Here is an 18706-nt window from a genome sequence, read left to right as displayed (position 1 = left end):
ACAGTGTTCATGACTCCAATAAAGATGTGCATCCTGCCCTCTAGTGGTGGAAGGAGTCATTCACAGGTTTTCAGTTAACAGCGCTGTAATAATCTGTACAGGGCTCAATACTGGATGAAATGTCTTTAATATGGAACATTGTATGTTTCATCCTACTTCCAAATCTCCTTCATCTGAGTAGGATTTCTTAGCTCTGGCACTAACGACCAATACAGAGCCCTGAAATGGTCAAAGAAAAAGCGTGACATGAAATATCAACAAATGTGTACCTTGGCAAGGCATATATTGTATTCATAGGTGTGCTACGCTGCTAGTCTCTTATAATGCGCAAATGATAGTCTTGTGTTACCCCAGGGAGAGGAGCAGCAGCAGCAATAAAGAAGTTAAACAAGCGATGAGATGGAACTGGAGGAGGGGAAGGAAGGAGTGGGGGGAACCACCAGGCGCTGGAAGTAACTGCCCTCCTGGGAGCAGAGACAGGTCAAATATCTCCTGCAGCTCTGTGTGGCCTACCGCAACCTGGGGGGTCACTTAGAGAGACAGAGTGATGGAGTCAAGAAAAAAAGGCAAACAAAAGATGATAGTCAAAGTATGAATTGAGTAAAACTCATTCATTTATAGGAGCTTCTCGTGAAATGATGTTTGATTCAGCAGAATTGATTTTTTATGCTTTTCTTTTTACATGAATTATAACTTCTAATTTGAAAGTTATAGGTACTAAGTTTCAGTGACAATCATAAAAGCTATGCCATTTTACAGGTATTGTTTAAAATCTGATATCTGAAAAGATTGGAAACATAGTCATGTATGTGAATGTTTTATGGATTTTTTAGGCTTCCCGTGCCTTCAGTTCTAAATCCAAGAAAAGGTGTGAACCACAAAAAACTAAATAAATCTCACTAACTCAGTTTCACATTATGTAAATAAATGAATGGAATTTGCATTTGCTTTTCCACATTTCTTTAGACACTCACAGAAACAATGATAACTATAACTGATCGAAAAACTAATACTCATTTGTGTCCACCAAGATGTGCTTTCTTCTGATATGAATGAATTCCCAGCAATCAAGTGACAGTTTTTCATCTGTCCTCTTGTACATGGTGTATCTTGTTACCATTTATGTAGTAGTACAGCCTGATGATGGAGAGATGGTTTGAGTAGATCTCACACTGGTAGGTGCCCTGATGCTGCAAATTTACTGAAGGGATGGAATAGAGCCTGTCCACTCCTACAGTTACTTCTTTAAACTCCTCCCTTTGCTGGGTTTTGACCTGAGGGAAGGGGCAGTTATGGTTATTTCATATTACTTGTATATAGGGTTCATTTTTGCATAGCAGCATAGACATAAAGACAGATTTAGTTTGGAATAAATTAGCGTTAACTGAGTAAGAAACAAAATAATCTAACAATTTTTAAAAATTGTGAGATAATGTTTTGGTTGGCAGATGTTTTGTGTCGGGAAACATTGCATTGCGTGACAATGAGTCGCACACAATGATTATTAAACTGTGTAATCCTTGAATGAGCATTTTTCAAACCCCAAAGGTTGTATTTTTAACTTCTAAACTTAAACTTTGGCGGGTGATATAGCAGTTAAAAAATTCAAAGCGCTGTTTAATCCTAAAAAGGTTTTTTTTTCTCCCTCGTCAGCAGTATCAACATCTTTACAGCAGATGTGTTAACATAATTATGACATGACAGGAGCTATACAGTAAAGAATGGAGACAGGAAAACAAACATTTTTTTGAGGGTTTATAGTGAAATTGCAATGCATTGCCCTGTGAATTAGAACAGGTATTTCCAACATGATCACATGGCAATGTGTTTAAATAGCATTCCAGTTTGGGCACTTTTCAAGTGCCATCTATGAATTTTGACCTTTTTCTCATGTCATTTTATGACGTTAGAATAACAAACCAAATGGTAAGTGTTGGGGTAAAAGTTTTGGGCAGGATCTCATCCTTTCACAGTACACAATGTAAAATGATCTGCAAAACTACAAAAATGTTTATTGATATCAAGTAACATGATATAGTATATCCTAGTTTTAAAAATGCCTTGCATAATTTTGCATCTAATAATCCATCCATCCATCCATTTTCTATACAGACAGTCCGTTAATCGGGTAGCGGGTGGGCTTGAGCCTATCCCAGCAGTTATTGGGCGAAAGGCGTTGTACACCCTGGACAGGTCGCCAGTCCATCACAGGGCCACATAGAGACAAACGAGACAAACCATGCACGCTCACACTCACTCCTACGGACAATTTGGAGTCACCAATTAACCTGACATGCATGTTTTTGGATGGTGGGAGGAAGCCGGAGTACCCGGAGAGAACCCACGCATACACGGGGAGAACATGCAAACTCCACACAGAAAGCTCCCAGGCAGGGATCGCATCTAATAATCTTTTTTTAAAATTATTTTTGGTACTGTGTCTCATTTGGTCATGTTCGCTCTCTTTCTGGTTATTTTCTAACTTTCATGTGTTGGACATGCTGCATCTCTTTGCAGCCATTCTGAATTTATGTGAGGTCATTTTGAGTCTTTGTTTTTGAACGTAGATATTTTGCATCGTGTTTTTTCCGACTTTTGTTCTCCTCTTTGTTTGCATTTGGAATGTATTCTTGTTGAGCTCTCACTTACACCAATATTTGTCTCTTTACTTGACACATATATGCAGGATAAGACAAGTTTTCATTTTAATGGTTAAAACTTGAGCAAGCTGGTAGGCTCTACCTCTTGGCAAGTCAGCATGTGTTCTTTGCAAACGTTGAATGTATTGTAGTGATCCTTCTTGGATCACCATATGCTGAACATACCTCCTCTGCAAACCTCCAGATCACTTCTATATCATTTGGCAGGGCAAATGGCACATCACACCGCATTGTGCTCCTGCTGTTCTCCATAACTTCAATTTCTTCAACTGAAATAAACATACAGCCACCCACACACACACCAGCAGACACACACGCACACACACACACACACACACACAGATAACTTTCATAGTGGGCAGCTCCTCCAGTCTGAGCTCTCCTTAATGATAATACTTAAGCCTAGTCTCTGAGGAGTGGAGTTAAAGTGATGATATGCTAAACATTGGCTGTGCTGTACAGGGGTGATACGAATACCATCGTGTGTGGGAGTCAGCTGTCACCTTGCATAAAGAAGCCAAGGACTTAAAGAGTACCTCAGGGGCTCTGTGCAAAAGATATAATGCGTGGAAATAAAACCTTTTCACTGTCGCTTTTTTCAAATCCTGACTTTCTGCTAAGAGCATTTGAAAGGATCAAACGCTTAGCATTTCAGGGATCAGGGGTGGATGCTTATGAGTGTGAAAATATAGTTATTTAAGGATGTGTCAAGTCTGGATTAGTACATCTTCTTTAGCTATTCAAAACCTGTGATGTAATACAAAATCAGTTATCATGTGTGTTATATACTCACCTTGACAGTCAAGAGGGAATTGACAGGAGTCATAATGGCAGGTAACACAGTTGTATTCGGCACCTGCACTCTGAAAACCTGATTGATGCATAAAACAAACTCTGAAGCATTGATTGTTAATTTCCAAATAAACAAAAATGAGCATATTGAAGAGACAAAACAAAGGGTAAAGTACTAACCGCAAGGAGGGAAACACCCTGACACTGTGAAAAGAATAAAACATTTTTTACTACACACAACATCCAGAAGGAAGAGTCAGTTCAACCTAGCTGCTTCCTTTATCCTCTACAGTATTTGAAAAGCTGTAATAACGTAACTAGCTTATTACAGAGGGAGTAGAGAGATCAGAGGGTGCTGTAATGACCCTGTGTAGGCCTTACTTTAGATGAAAAGATGAAGGAAAGAGACCATGTCTCACCTCTAGGCAGTTTGGAGGCAGCTGCGATGAAATTGTCTGCTGCTGTCTGCAACCTTCGCTCATACACAGTGTCTAATGGAAAGGAGGAGGAGGGGGAAGACGGAGACAGAAATATTTTGCTCAACACATCTTGGCGGATTGTATGCTTTAGGGCATCATTTCTGAAATCCCTCATTCCTGACTACCCTCTGTTTCTGACCTCAGTTAACAATCCAGACACTAAAGGCTAATTTACTTGTGCAGTTACAGAAAATTGCCATTTGAGCAGGTGTTTAGTCACCGTCATTCAGCTTCTGGTCAAACTCTTTCACCATTGGGAGAATCTCTGCATCTAGAATCTCCTTTAGCTTTTGGTCAAAGCCTTTACCTGGGAGAAAACATGCACCAGTATAACTCAACTATTTGCAACTCTTTGTTGAAATTAAATAGCAAAAATATTTTCTTACCCACTCTACCTGCCTCAATTACTCTCTCATTTGTGTTGAATATGCGGTCCAGCTTCCTGAAGCAGGCATCAACATTTCTGACATTGTATTGAGTCAAAACGTGACCCCAGCACAGACGAAGGCTGTCTGGCACATCAACAAAGCACTGATAGCAGCTTAGAGAGGGGCAGAACAGCAAGCTAACACACATAAGCCTAAGAAAAATGTACATTTTTAACATCAGCTTTAAAATCCCAAATGGATTTTATAAAAAAAATGTTTTTATTCAAATACAGGTCTCATAGTGACTACATGTGTGGAAATTCTAAGAGTTCCTGTTGCAGATGCAGGTTGAAAGTCTTGAGTATGAATTTTATGTGCTGGGGTCACGTTGTGCTTAATCAAGACTTTAAAAGTATCCATTTTTTTTTCAGCATGCTTGGGTTTGAGAGGAGAGCTTCCCCTCTATATTTCCCTCCATTCTATTGTCTCCAGTCCCCATTTCCTGCTGCCTCAATGCACCAGTTTTACTGCAGAGCACAGAGATGGAGCGAGCCAAGGAGGGAGGTGGCGGCGGTGAGAGGGAGAGGGGCTGACGAGGACGGAGTTAAATGCTTATGTATGTGTAGGCATAATGCGAGAAGGTTGTCGGAGAGACAACCCAAGAGACATTTACGGTGGTAAATAAATGCCTGGTGTTGTTGGGAAAGAAGACAGGACCACCCTGACAGAAAGTCAGGAAGAAAAGAGACAACAAAATCAATTAAATTCACGTGCAGAGGAGCAGAAAAAGTATACATTCTTGCTAAGGAAGTTTAGAAAATTTGAAAATTAAAGCATGTGAGCAAAAAGAAACCAAAGTGAGGGCAAACAAAGACAGGAGAAAAGGAAAAAGGAGCAAGAGAGGTGCACAAGACAGAGGTAAGTGAAGAGGGAGCAGGACTACAAATCAAGTCGACTGCCTCATCACATCCTGTATCCCCCACTTGTCTCCCAGCCTCCTCTCCCCCTCCTTCTCCCTGGTCCCTTGCTCCTGGTGCATCTCCATGGCAACCAGACAGGGTGCCTAATACATGAACTTAATATATTTCCAGTGGCAGGGTGAGCAGGGTACTAATGCATTCATCTGTCTCCACACAGACAGGCCAATCAATATCAAGCAAAAGTGTGCTCCAGGACTGCCAAAGTCTGATAGCTAGTAGATGATTGGTTGTGGAAAATCCCAAGCAAGTACATGTATGTGAGATGTCTTGTTGTGAGCAGAAAGCGTTAGGTGGAGATAGTATCTCAATAAATCTTCCTGTATACACAGAGAATTCACAAACTCATTATGAAATTAACACTTTTTTAATTAATGTGCAAAATAACTTTTCTTTAGAACAAGACGGGAATGTTCTACAATTCTTACGCCTTTCAGGACAACACGCATGAACAAGTGGGAAATTGTAAATTTCACACCTGCTTTGAACTTTTTTTTTTTTTCAAAATGAAGTCACACTGCACACTATTTTTGGTCATATTTTATTAACAGATGGAGGAAAAAAAAACAGAGTAACGTGTCCAGCACAAAGTAGAAAAACTTTCATGATCATGATCTTTGTAGGTGACTTATTTGACGGGGTCACAACCCTTGGCTGTCTTCCTATGGGCCCCCATCAGAGGCTATAACACAAAGCCAGCCAATAGGGTTGGCTCCCTGAGAACATCTGTGCTGCAGGAGACGTGGCGCTCCTTTTCTTTCCCAGCCTGGAAAGCCTTAACTGTGACATGACAAAGACTAAAACTGTCTGAGGAGTCACACAGCTCGGCTACTAAGCTTCACAGTTTCAACTGGCATGTATAACTGCCACAGATCTCTTCCTGAGGACGAACATTTATATATATCCTACAGAATACTCCTTTACAAAATGTTGAAACTGAATGCAGCCCTGTTCCCGAGGACCTCACCTGTGACCTGTTTTGACCTCACAGGTTAAGGGTCTCAGGGACAGAGGGACATACGGTAAAATTAAAACCCACAGCCATGTACTGCATAGAAAAACCCAGCAGTGAAATTTAACGTCTCAACAGAAAGAACCGCAGAGCCGCAGCATCGAGGCAAAGACATGACCTCATCTGACATTTGGATTCTGCGACACCAACTGGTCTTTTGGTTCGCCGCAGATCAGAAGTGGAGCCCATCAGCAGTCCAAGTAAAACCTACCTGCTGCATCATCATGATACATTCACATACATTTCATCCAGGCTAATCTTTTGTTTTTCATCGCAGCACTGAGATGTAAAGTACATTTTTCACAACGTGCACAAATAATCTCAGCAATGCAGCAACGGAACTCATTGTGGGGGAATTAATTCAGGAGAAATAATTCATTTCAGTCTGTTTGTAAATGTCAAGGGCATTTTGTTCATGAATTACTGTGCTAGCACTGTCAAATTCTAGTGTCGTAATGGATTTCCTGAGCTCAATAAGCTGAAGAGGCTTTAAAATTAGGCTAATATACATTGAGAATTTGAGGATAAGACGTAACTCACAAGACCAAGAGGGGAAAATTTAAATCAAATTCTTCACAATAATCTGCAAGAGACACAAATAGTTGATTATCTGCCTCGTTCTTAGTATCTGTGGAAATGTGACTGTTTAGCTTTCCACAACTTCTTTTAAAAAGAACTGAATAAAAGTTACAGTCCAAACAAAAATAAATAAATATCATCTAAGTGAATCCAGTGAGAGACACTTTGATTTGCAAGAGTCTTAAAAGTTCAAGAGCAGCTTCACACAGTATTGTCATTAATATGGCGTTCTATGTTTTGCCAGTCGAACACAAAGAGCGAGACAGGATCTGTCTCCTGGATCACATGTTCAGATTAAACTAGTTAAATCACAAAGAAGAAGATAAGGAGGGTAGGTATCCACCTGTAGAAAGGTAACAAAATGAGATCTGGTTCTTTGTCAAACTTATTGTGTGTATTTTCAGAGATGAAAGAAGGAAAATTCTTAGCACAGAAACATTACAAGGCAATGCCACCCCCTGGTAGACAGACAAAACGACATGTACAGCCCAGGGGAGGCTGCATACGTTCATACAATATGGAAAAAGCAAGGGGAATATGTACTTTTTATGGCTACTCTTTCATGTAGCCATTTCTTTTTATTGTTTTAACAAAACATTGTTAAAGGAGGTGCAGTGTATCTGCGCCACATGATGCATCAAACTGAACTACGTGCATGCATTCGCTGTTATCTACAGGTTTATTTCTTAAGCTGTAGGCCTCAAGAATTTTGAAATGCAGAGATTTTTTTTTTTTAATCTATGTTTTCTTTGTTAATGCTGCTTGTGACAGCCGGAGCGGACCACAGGGAACAGCAGACTGCCATAACTGGAATGAATAATGGATTTGTCTGCAGCTGGATTTGAGGTTTTGTCAAAATACTGTCATTTGTGCCATTTTGAGTAAAACAAATCTCACATAGCTCAACAGAGACGGAAGTTTTCTGCACGGATTTGTGTATATCAACCCGTCATAACATTTAAATTACTTGACAGCTGCTCATTTTAACTTGCAATTATGATAGGGACTTTTTTTTTTAAAGAAGGTGCAAATCAAACATAAAACACACACACATGACCTCGATATCACGCAGCCTGCATACTATAACTGAAGGGCTTTAAAGCGTATGCAGGCACAGACAGAATGGCACATAAATACCACAAATATATACTCTAAAAAGTAGGATTCAAGCACACATACACAGCCTGACAGTACATGGATATGAAGACTTAGCAGTAAAGAAGTTAGACAGATAAATAATGTATGTCAGCCTTGCAGAAATAAATTCACAATCCATTATCTACATTTACCTGAAGAGTGAAAATGAAAAAAATGAAAAAAAACAAAAACAAAACGACAATCACCTTACAGTCAGCCTCTTCTTCACATTTCTTTCCCAGAGTGATTCTGTGTGTCCTCTCAGCTCCTCCTCTCTCTGACGGTCTCTGTCGGGGCCAGACAGAGAGCCCAGCGGCAGGCAGGTTACAGACAATAGTATCGATTCCATTATTCTGCGCTCTGCCTACCTGACAACATCTATGCAGCGCTTCACCTTTTGTCTCCGCATGGCTGCTGTCACAAAGCCCACCAAGCTGCAAACAAGAGAGAAATAAAGAAGAGAGGAAAAAAGCTTGCTCACTTATTCATTCACATGCCCGTGTACACGCCAAACCAGCTGGTGAACATGCTATTCAACAGTCAAAGAAGGCACATACACTATCCATGCTGCATAAGTGTTCTCCAGCCATCTCTTTTCGCTTTCATTGCGCCTCAATGTCTCTTGTTCTCTTCTGCTTTCTCCCTCTTTTTCCCACTCTCGTCATCATCCTTCCATCTCCCTTTCTCCTCGTACGTTTTTCCAAGCCTCACGTCTCTGCTAGCCCAGTGAACCCCCCGCCCCCCCCCAAGACACACACACACCAGTCTGTAAGCTACATTTGTGAAAGTGTGAGAGATAGAAAGAGAGAGTGCAATGAGTGCATGCACGTGTGTGTGTTTGTATGTGTGTGACTATGATAGAGGGGAACAGTGTGTTTGAGGGGGGTGGGGGCAGGAGGAGGGAGAGATGTGGGGACGAGCAGAGTGAGGATGGAGGGGGAGGGTCAGAATCTCTAATAGGTTGAGAATAGAGAGAAAATATGAAGCCCGGGAGTCTCATGAACCTGAGAGCCTGACATTACTGCCTCTTCCTATGTGTACAGCAATCATACCGTCATCAAATTGATTACAGGATTTATGATGTAGCTCCAGCACCACTGTAAAATGCAGCTGGAGTGACATCAAACACGCTAAATAAAACCATCATGGAAAGCTGTGCCAATTACAAAATGTATCTTGATTATTTAGCTTGACATCAGAGGCGCAGAGTGAGCGGGTAGCCATTTCGTGTGACCAAATCAGACCCAGGAAATATAGAAAAACTGACATAAAACCTACATGCACACCCACCATTTGTGTTGCACGAGTAAACAAAGAAATTGCATGCTTTTGCATATTTAATGTTTTTAATATTTGTGTTTGTTGTTTAATCTGTTTACATGTCGAAAGGCAGTTTGATTCTAATATCTGTGCTTTTCTCTGCGTGGACAGAGAGTTGCTGCTGTATTTGTTGGATAACAGAATCATACATCCCCAAGGGAAATTCAGAAATGAATGTAAATCTAATTTGGAGCCACTGATTGGCTGTCTGTTCAGCGAGATGGAGCATAAACGCTACACTTGATGTTTAAGCATCTTTAATAGCCCTAAAGTGTTCTGACCATGTTGTACAACAGAGCATGTCACCAATATCTCACACCCTTTGAGCAAATTAGGGTAAACTGACAAAGACTCAAATAAGTAATAAAAGGCCCTTGATAAAAGCACTTGAGAGCTAGTTAACACTCTGACTAATATGTACTAAAATGACTAATATGTACATTATATATACACACACACACATATGTACATATATGTTATGTTTGGTAAAAATGTTAAAATTCCTCCTTGCTGAAAAGACAGAATAGACCAGCACTATGAGATGGGAATAGATTCAGACAAACTAATCTTCACCATCTTTCAGACAAGGTTCTCTTTCATAAATATGAAAGACAAGGATTCGACCTTTCAGAAACGTAGGTTAGAACAAAAATACGATGCTGGACACACACAATACCACCCGAATAATTACGACGCATTTGCACTGCCTATATGTTAGTCTTTGTTACTTTAGCAGTATTCTAATCACACAGCGGATGTACTCCCTGCTTTGATCCTCTACAGCACTTTTAACATCCTCCTCCATAGCTGCAATCATACTGTAAAGCCATGACACTCACATTTGCATAGAAACAACAAGGTGAATGTGTTAACAGTCTCTGCTGTGATATGTGTATTGAGTGTTCTGCACTGTTCTTGTGCAATTTGTGCTTGTGCGGCACATACGCTTTGTTTGATCCTGCATTTATTCTCACGGAGACAAACTTCCGTGCATTTACAGCATATACAGTAGATTCCCATGTTGTATGGGTTAGAGTGTGCAGGTGTCTTCGCCTGCTCTCCTTTGTCTATCCTCTTGGCTACATTAGTGTACCTCTCTCCAAGACAAAGGCTATCTGAGCGACATTTTATCACAGGAACTAGGAAAAAGTGCTTCTCTCTGACTTGAGCTGCGTCCAAACCTGAATAACAAATGCAGAATGTAACAGACAGGTGTGTGTGGTTGTGTATTTATCTAAGTGTGTGCCTGCGGCTGTACTCTGCAGTGCCACAGAGAGACAAAGCACTGGGAGTGCTCCACAGGGATGACATCATCAGTCTGGGATGGTGTCTGCCTCGTCTGTCTCAGGATCGGGATGCTTTAGTTTGCTGATACGTCCCAAGAGATTGCGTACAGCACTTGTTTGTGGCAGAGCCGCTACTCATCACACCTACTTTTGTTGAGCGGCATTGTAGGAATTATTGTATGTGTGAACAGGTGCTTCAAGGAACCCAATATGGTTGATAGTAAGAAATCTTGCAGCATATGTGCATGTGATCCTATGAGAATAGGTTTGTATGACAATCTGCTCAGAGTTACGCACTGTGTGCAGCATCTGTCTGGCTGGAAAATGAGCCAAGCAGATCCAGTCGCTGGCATGAAACAATCTTTGCTGTATTAAAATCTGACGCACAAAGAGAAATATGGTAATGCTGTTTCTCTCATGCACTGTAAATTATTCTGACCACACACACCTTGCAATGGCCCGATATTCAGCTGTCTGCTCTGGTAGGACAGCAGCGTCGTGTGGTGGGTAATAAAGAACGCTACGACTGACAGTGCAGAATCAGCACTATTCTGATATATGCCCCCTTTTTTCACCCTTCCAGGCAGGGAGGAGTGCCTCTGTTAACGCACTGCAGATAGCTGCTGTTTCAAACTACTACTAGTGTGAAGGGGTGAGAGGAGGCAAAGAAGCAGGGAGGCAGGAAAGTGGTGGGACATAGAAAAGAAAATAGTGCAATGATGTGGAAATTACACAAGAGTTGTGGTTGCGTGTGTGAAAGTTTAATATCAGGCACAGCCTTTTTGCATTTTGTAGTCTAAAACATGGATATGAATAAATACAGCAAAGGACAGGAAGATATTTCATGACTTCAGCAGTGAAACTGACTGTGTCACTTAAAATTCATTCTCATATGCTGTGCGGTGCTTTATTGAGCATATACTGTGTGCAAATCTTGTATGAGATGGGGGCAGAGAAGAGGATCGTTTTTGCAGGAGAGAGGGCGGCACTTCATTTTTGGGAGAGCAAGTGAGCTTTAATTGCTACATCACTGTTCCACTGTCTGGGTTAAAGGGATATTCCATCTTTTTTTCTTTTAAAAGGTGGGGCTGTGTGAAGTACTTCCAAGAGGGAAATTTTCTTAACTGCAGTGGACAGCAGTCAGGGTGCTCTCTGTTTGGGGAATTAAGAAAAAATTCTGACTGGTGAACTAAGATAACAGCTTAATCAGAAGAGGGAGACAGGAAAGTGATTTTTTTTGTTCTCTAAAACAGTTCAAATCTCAAAATATTAATTGCGGCTATTTTTATACAGTGTCACTTTTGCATCAGTCATTACGTACACATCATCGCTGTGTCACTGCATGAATGGCTGCCCAATGTATTCTATTGTTGATCTGCTGAGTCTGTCAGAAGTTGTATCAGATTTAAGGAATACCGTTGCTTACTGCTGGGCATTACTTTAGGAAAGATTTAGAAGGATTTTCACAAAGATTTGGTTGTTTATATTTTGAGTTACAGTTGATTAGTGGCAGTATATGTTGGGCATGCTTGCTAATGTTACAAAGAGCTTATTTTGCTGCCCTCTCCTCAAAATCACAGATTCAATTTTTGTTGAATTTTCTATGGTCACCATGAGTTTAACACTTGACAAAATGTAACAAAAACACCGAAATAGTACAGAAAATAATATTTCAGAAAACACAATAAAATGTAGAAGTGTTGGGTTTTGAACTCTTGGGTTTCTGCTTTGTTCTTTTGTTTTGTGAAATTACGTTTTGCGTGATGTAGTAGCCTTTTTCAAAATGTGTTTCCTTGTTTTTGTGTTTTGGTTTAGTTGTTAGGCCGTTTGGTAGTGTGGTGGTTAGCACTGTCGCTTCATAACAGGAAGGTTGCTGGTTTGAATACCACTTGGGGCCATTCTGAATAGAGTTTGTTTTTCCTCCCTCCGCATGCGTGGGTTCTCTCCGAATATTTTAGCGTCATCCACACAGATTTTGACTCCACAGTCAAATAAAAACGTGCATTCTAGGTTAATTTGTGATTTTAAAATGATTTTAGGAATAATGCGATATGCATTGTTGTTCTTTTCATTTGTGTTTGTGCTGGACTGGTGACCTGTCACCCACTGGCAGCTGGGATAGGTTCTTGAAGCCCCGAATTGTTATATAAAATGGATGCATGGATGATTTTGTTGTGTTTTCAGCATGTTGCATTTCGTTTTTACCGTGTTAAAGTAAAAAATTTAGCTTTTTAATTTGTACACTTTGTGTTTTATGATGTGTTATTGTGTTTTTAGTTTTGTTTCATTTAGTTAAATCTACTTTTCACTTTCCTGTTTTGTTTTCCACCTTATCAACTTTATATTTCCTATTCATATCATGTATATAGTCTTGAAACATTAGGCACGGGTACCGTAAACCCTCTTGTGTCCTTTAAAACTTTTTCATACAGTTCCTAGTTGTTTGATAAAATGTGAGGAATGAGATTGATTGTTATTTGTTCTGCAGCAGACTTTTTGAGTATCAAAACATTCCAGCTTCTACTCATACTGCTCACATACTGCTCACAAAATCTCATAAATCACAAATCTCACGACGACTTTGTCCTATTAGACCTTAAAAAACAGAACAGGAGATGTAAAAAAAAAAAAAACAGGAGATGATCTTGCTGAGTAACTAAACATACTTACCTATTTGGTGGTGGTATGACAGTTGTGGCAAGAAGTGACTCCGCAGGGAAAGCTAGAAGGTTGTACAGTTATCTCCGTGCTGTTTATTATGCGAAACCATACAACCAACTACCTCACGCTGCAGAGCACAGATTGTAGAGCTGCTCACCAGACAAGATCTTCCACAGCAGGACGTAGGTGTCTATGTACACACTCTGCACCTGTGAGCTTCCCATTCTCCAGACAACCAATTACGTCATGCCCCTCTTTACTCTTTTTGTAGTACATTCATACAGTTGCTGCCCTCATCACTGAATCATTTAGACAGTTTTAAGGGCTGAGCCATACAACTTCTATGGGGAATTTCCCCCTCTGATTGTTTGGAGAATTGCATTTACAAATGCATCTACCCTGAATGCTGCAGTGACGCCACAGGGAGGGATGTGTCCAGTGGCTGCAGTAGGTGCTGAGGATCTTATTGTGAAAGAAAGGGAGCACCACAGCCAGAAAGTATGTGGTAGAGAGCCGGTGAATATACAGTCACAAGATTCTGAGTTGTACTATGAATATTCAGCTTGTGTAGTTGCAAGCAGATGGATGCAGTGAAGAAAAAGGATCAAAGAGCTTACATAATTAAGTATATGGTAAAGGGGGGTGGGGGTGGGCTGGTTGTGAGACTGGAGACCAAAAATTATTTTACTGACATCTAAACCTCTCATGCAGGTGTGAGAACTACAAAGCTTTAACAAACTGGATTCATTCAATATAGGACTTCCACCCATTTCTTATGAGTTGTTGCCCTCTACTGGTGACTGTGAAAACACCTCACCTCACTTCTCTTCTTCTGTTTTGTGCCACTAAACTCTGCAATAGAGCACCACTGACAGACACAAACTATCAGGTCTGAATGTCTTAGGAGAGAACATGTTATCCTAACTTACCCTCTTTCAGAAAATATACAAATTACCTCTGAAAGTTCTTTGAAAAATGTCTTCCCTAATAAGAATTGCCAAGCAATTGTAGTTTCATTAACACACTGCAGCATTTCATCCTTCAGATTCTACTAAATGGCTGACAGGTTTTTATGGGAGTTAAATACCATCTGCCATCTGTCACCACCATTGTGTCAGCTGTCAGATATGGGATATCTATTTCTGGGGAACTTCTGCTTCATGGTCGAAAAGGAATTTCCCCCACGTCACAAAAGAATGACTTCCAAGCCCAAACTGTTTGGGTACTTTCTGCATAATCATTGCGTTTTAGTAGATTGCTAGCACAGTGCTGCATTCCAACAGCTATAAGGAGGGAGCGTTAAGTTACTCTGAGCACTGATTCAGACATGACTAAAGATAATATGCATTCTACATGCCATTGAAAGTATTTCAGTAGACCTTTATCAGAACAAAAATGTAATAACACATGCTATCAAAACAAATGTAGGACTTATTCAGAGCAAATATTCAGAGCATTTTTGCAGTGCTGACAAAGGAGAGCAGTACGTGGGAGCACTGTATTTTCTGCATGAAATTGTTGTTTGGCATGTGGGACTTCTATCCTCCAACAAAGAAGGACTTCAGACATTATCCAGAGGAAGACAAAGACTTTCCCGTCTTAAAACCTTGACAATTTCAGTAATATGTTGATATATCTATAAATATGTTGTCAGGTGAATCTGTGTTCTATCCCCGCTTCTTTTCTTTTTTGGTATTTATTTAAAGACCTTATCCACTTCCCGCTGCTGTTCACTTTCAATCTCCTATGCCAAAGTGCACCCCCTGTTCCCTCCTCTTCTTCTCATTCGCCCCACTAACTCACCCTTTTCTTTGCTTCAGCCCTTATGGGTCCCCATCTCCCGCCTCTTACCCTTCTAACCACCTTCTGTCTTAATACCCCCTTTCCTACCCTCTCTGCTCCAGTCGACTGGTCTTTCTTTTAAATACTCACAAGGTCCTCTACTTTCCCTCCTCTCTGTGATATTTTCACAGTCAAATCCCGCAGAAATGCAGTTTAATTGTGCCAATGTCAGCTATCCTTCACTCTCCCTCCACCCTCAAGGCCTGCCTGAGCCGTGAAAAACTTGTCCGCTATGAAAAATGTCTAATGCTCTTCCTAAATGGGGTGGCGTCAATTCAAGTTTAAAATTCCTCACATGCTTGATCATCGTCCACAAACTGTGCAGTGACACAGGCTGCGGTGTCACTTTTAAAAGTATACAAGTCCCAGATTCGCCAACAAGCACAACAGGACAATTTCACTGTCAGTGATTTCATCCTGTAGTGGTTGAAATGAACGTGATGCAACTCTTGGAAAATGGAAAGATGGAGAATACTTGTCCTCTCCAGGCTAATTCTTATGCACTCAACTTTCTATTTTAGATATCAATATGCAACCTCTACCACTGCTGTGAATTTGAATAATGCATTCAACATCTCTGACCAAGGGTTACATCAATGTTGCATTGTTTTTTAATGTTACAGAGTGCAGCCATGATCTGCTGAAATATGAATGCGTTTTCTTTTCCCAGGTGAAAGCAATTCTCTGTTCTACACTAATCTGCCTTGGTTGACGCCAACCTCCTGTACCAAGATGGCAAAATGAATGTTGCCATGGGAACCTTTTGCCTGGCAACCTCAACAGCCTGGCAACTAGCCAACTGTTGCTATGGCACAGCTGTCAATTTACGTATGCTTGGATTGGTGTGTGAGTGGCCTTTTGTAACACCGCCCTTTCAAAGATTCCAATCAAATGCAAGCTGGAGGAATGTATCTGAATCAACATGAAATACTGTGGTTTTAAAGTGGTGATTATGTGGAAGATGGGGGGTTTAATTAGAGAAAACAGCTTGTCCTAAAAGCACCACACAAGACAGGGCTTACTGCTTTGAAATGTGGTTGTATTGTCAAAGACATTCAGACAAGTTATAAATCATTTTGAGCTTAGCTTTGCTACAACATATTGCAAGTTGCACCCCTGTGGCATGATGATTCATTTATATCTGGCTGATTGTATGCAGCTGGCATTATTAAATATTTGGAAAAACATGATTGGATGATATGATTTACAAAATCCAAAAATCGACAAAATATATATCTAGATTCAAGGCCCAAAGCTCCTTGAGAGTTATCAAAATCTGTTATTCACATGGGCTAAAATGAGCAAACCAGTGTGCTGGTGTTTTTTTTTCTTTTCTTTTCTTTTCTTTTCTTTTCTTTATGTTATGTCATTTGTTTTTGTGCAATTAGACATTTCATTTGCAAGCTTTTCAATACATTCTTTGAGGTATAGAAATAATGAATTCAGTTTGAAGGGGCAAAAATCAACATAGCTGTCCTTTCAATCTAAGTGTACAACAAGCAACAACATTAATGACATATGTAAAACATATGTGAAAGATAGAGAATTAGATCCCATGTTTAAAAGTGGATCGTTTTGGTCATCATTTGGCTTTAAATTTAACAAACTATGCAGATATGTTAAGCAAAACCATTTTAATACACGTGTTTGTGCTTGTGCACACTGACAAATAAACAGGTTTCGGTTTGTCTGATTCACATATTTAAAGCATTCATTACTCATGTGTACTGAAAACATTTCAAAGTCAGGTATTGAGTTATATGGGATAAATAAAAAAAAGTATAGAAATATTCCATGATGATTACCTGGAGATCACGTGCAGCAGGTGTCCCTTCAACGTAATCCAGAGACCAACTGAAAAACACAGAAAACACACACACACACACATAAAGGTTAGAGGGAAATGGCCCGATGAATACAAAGACTGTTCATCCAGAAGGTTAAAGCTTCAATTTCTGCATCAGCTGAGGTGTCCGTAGACAAGTTACTAACTCCCTGTACAACTGATATTAATTTGCTCTCCATTTTCATCTTTATTTTCACCTCATTGCCACTGAGGTAGTATCTAACCTTCAAAATGATAACTAAGTGCGAGTAATTTAGCCTTTATGCTGTTTATAATAATGTGGACACAGGACTGAATATATATGTTGAGTATGAGTTGATGGAAAGAATATAATGGATGTAAGTGTACAGAAAATGGTCATGTTAAGAGCATAAACTGAGAGAATAAAATACATGGCAATGTTAGAAAAAAATTTATTATTACACAGAAATATAATTAAAGACATGGAGAAAGATGAATTAACAGTGCAAGGTCAAATGCTACTGAGTTAATGACATTATAATTACCCTAATTTGAAAAGCTGTGTTCAAAGCTCAGTTTTTTGCGTTGGATCTCGAGTGCTGCCATTGATGAGTCTGGTTTAGACACTTGTAAAATTATCCCCACATGATCAGCAGAGAATCACTGAAGATAACTCTACCAGACTGTAGCATTTCAGGGAGAGGCATTAGTGGAGGTCAAGGTGAAGCACAAATTTTATTTCAAGTGTGTCTAATTCTTTTAATTTTTTATTTTTATTTTCTATAAATATTTTAAGTGGGAACCATTCTTAATTTTTGAAAAGTATTTCAATGCACACAAACGTTTTGCAGAGTGGACAAAGCAATCCACAAGCTTGGAGTGCTAAGCTTCCTGCTCCGGGTTGATAAATATAACTTCAAAAGAAGCAGCCAAACAGCTTTAGCTGGCCGACTGCACAATGAACATAATAACTCCCCACCTCCCGGGAGCTCCAGCCTTGTTCATTTACCCTTGCAGAGCGCTGCCATGCCTGAATGTGCACATGTGTCTTTGTTTTGCTGCAAACCTCTTGGAGGCTCCCCACCTTCTGCTCAGTACAAAGCGGATGTATAGAGGAACCTTTTGGACCTCATTTTTTACAGAGGAAATACGCCTGCCCCCCTTTTTCTCCACTCTTCTATTTGCCCCTCACATGTAATGCCTGATTTACCACAGAACCCCTTAAAGAGGTCAAAGGGCAGACAAAACAGTCTGGTGTCATGGCAACCTGTGTGCCACCAACCAGAATGGTAAGAGAGGAGGAGGAGGAGGAGGTGGTGGTGGTGGTGGTGGGTGGGTTGGGTGGGGGGGCTGTCGATGAAACCTTTAAGAATACTGCTTTAGGCTTAGGCTAATGTGTATGCAATATGCAGACACAAACACACACATGTAATGCACCTGCACTGTGAAATGGACCCTCCTAATTTGCACTCTGCAGCCCAGAATAATCAAGCCAAATCCCTCTGTGCAGTGCAGTTAAATGTGGGACCAACAGGAGTGTCAGATGGTGCGTACCGCAGTGATGTGTGTTACTGCATGTGCAGGAGATTACGAGTGTGTGCTGTTCGTGCACAAGTAAGACACTCCTGTGTAAAGCGTTCTTTGTGACCGCTCAATGCAGTGGCGGTGCATATGCGATGGGGGAGGGATGCTAACGGATAAATGGGAAGCAAATGCATTCAGATCAATACTAAGCTGAGAGAGGGTGAGAGAGGTTGAGAAGAGAGAGTGGAAGGTGGTGAGTAGA

General features: G+C 40.4%; 1 protein-coding gene across 1 annotated transcript; it reads right to left on the bottom strand.

The window, feature by feature from the left end:
• Positions 1 to 109: 109 nt before the first annotated feature.
• spaca6 (sperm acrosome associated 6) lies at positions 110 to 4528 on the bottom strand. Its single transcript, XM_072394530.1, has 9 exons — positions 4318 to 4528; positions 4152 to 4238; positions 3872 to 3943; positions 3633 to 3656; positions 3454 to 3531; positions 2826 to 2929; positions 1118 to 1274; positions 350 to 530; positions 110 to 219 (listed from the first exon to the last, which is right to left on the bottom strand). The coding sequence occupies exons 1-9, from the start codon at positions 4526 to 4528 to the stop codon at positions 153 to 155; spliced, it is 981 nt and encodes a 326-aa protein (XP_072250631.1). The 3' UTR covers positions 110 to 152.
• Between the last annotated feature and the right edge of the window lie 14178 nt (positions 4529 to 18706).

The sequence above is a fragment of the Leuresthes tenuis genome, unplaced genomic scaffold (assembly GCF_036924035.1).
Source record: "Leuresthes tenuis unplaced genomic scaffold, fLeuTen1.0.hap1 SCAF_10, whole genome shotgun sequence".
In the NCBI taxonomy this organism is placed as follows: Eukaryota; Metazoa; Chordata; class Actinopteri; order Atheriniformes; family Atherinopsidae; genus Leuresthes; species Leuresthes tenuis.
Note: the sequence above shows the minus strand (reverse complement) of the source record. Positions and strands in the feature narration are given on the sequence as shown.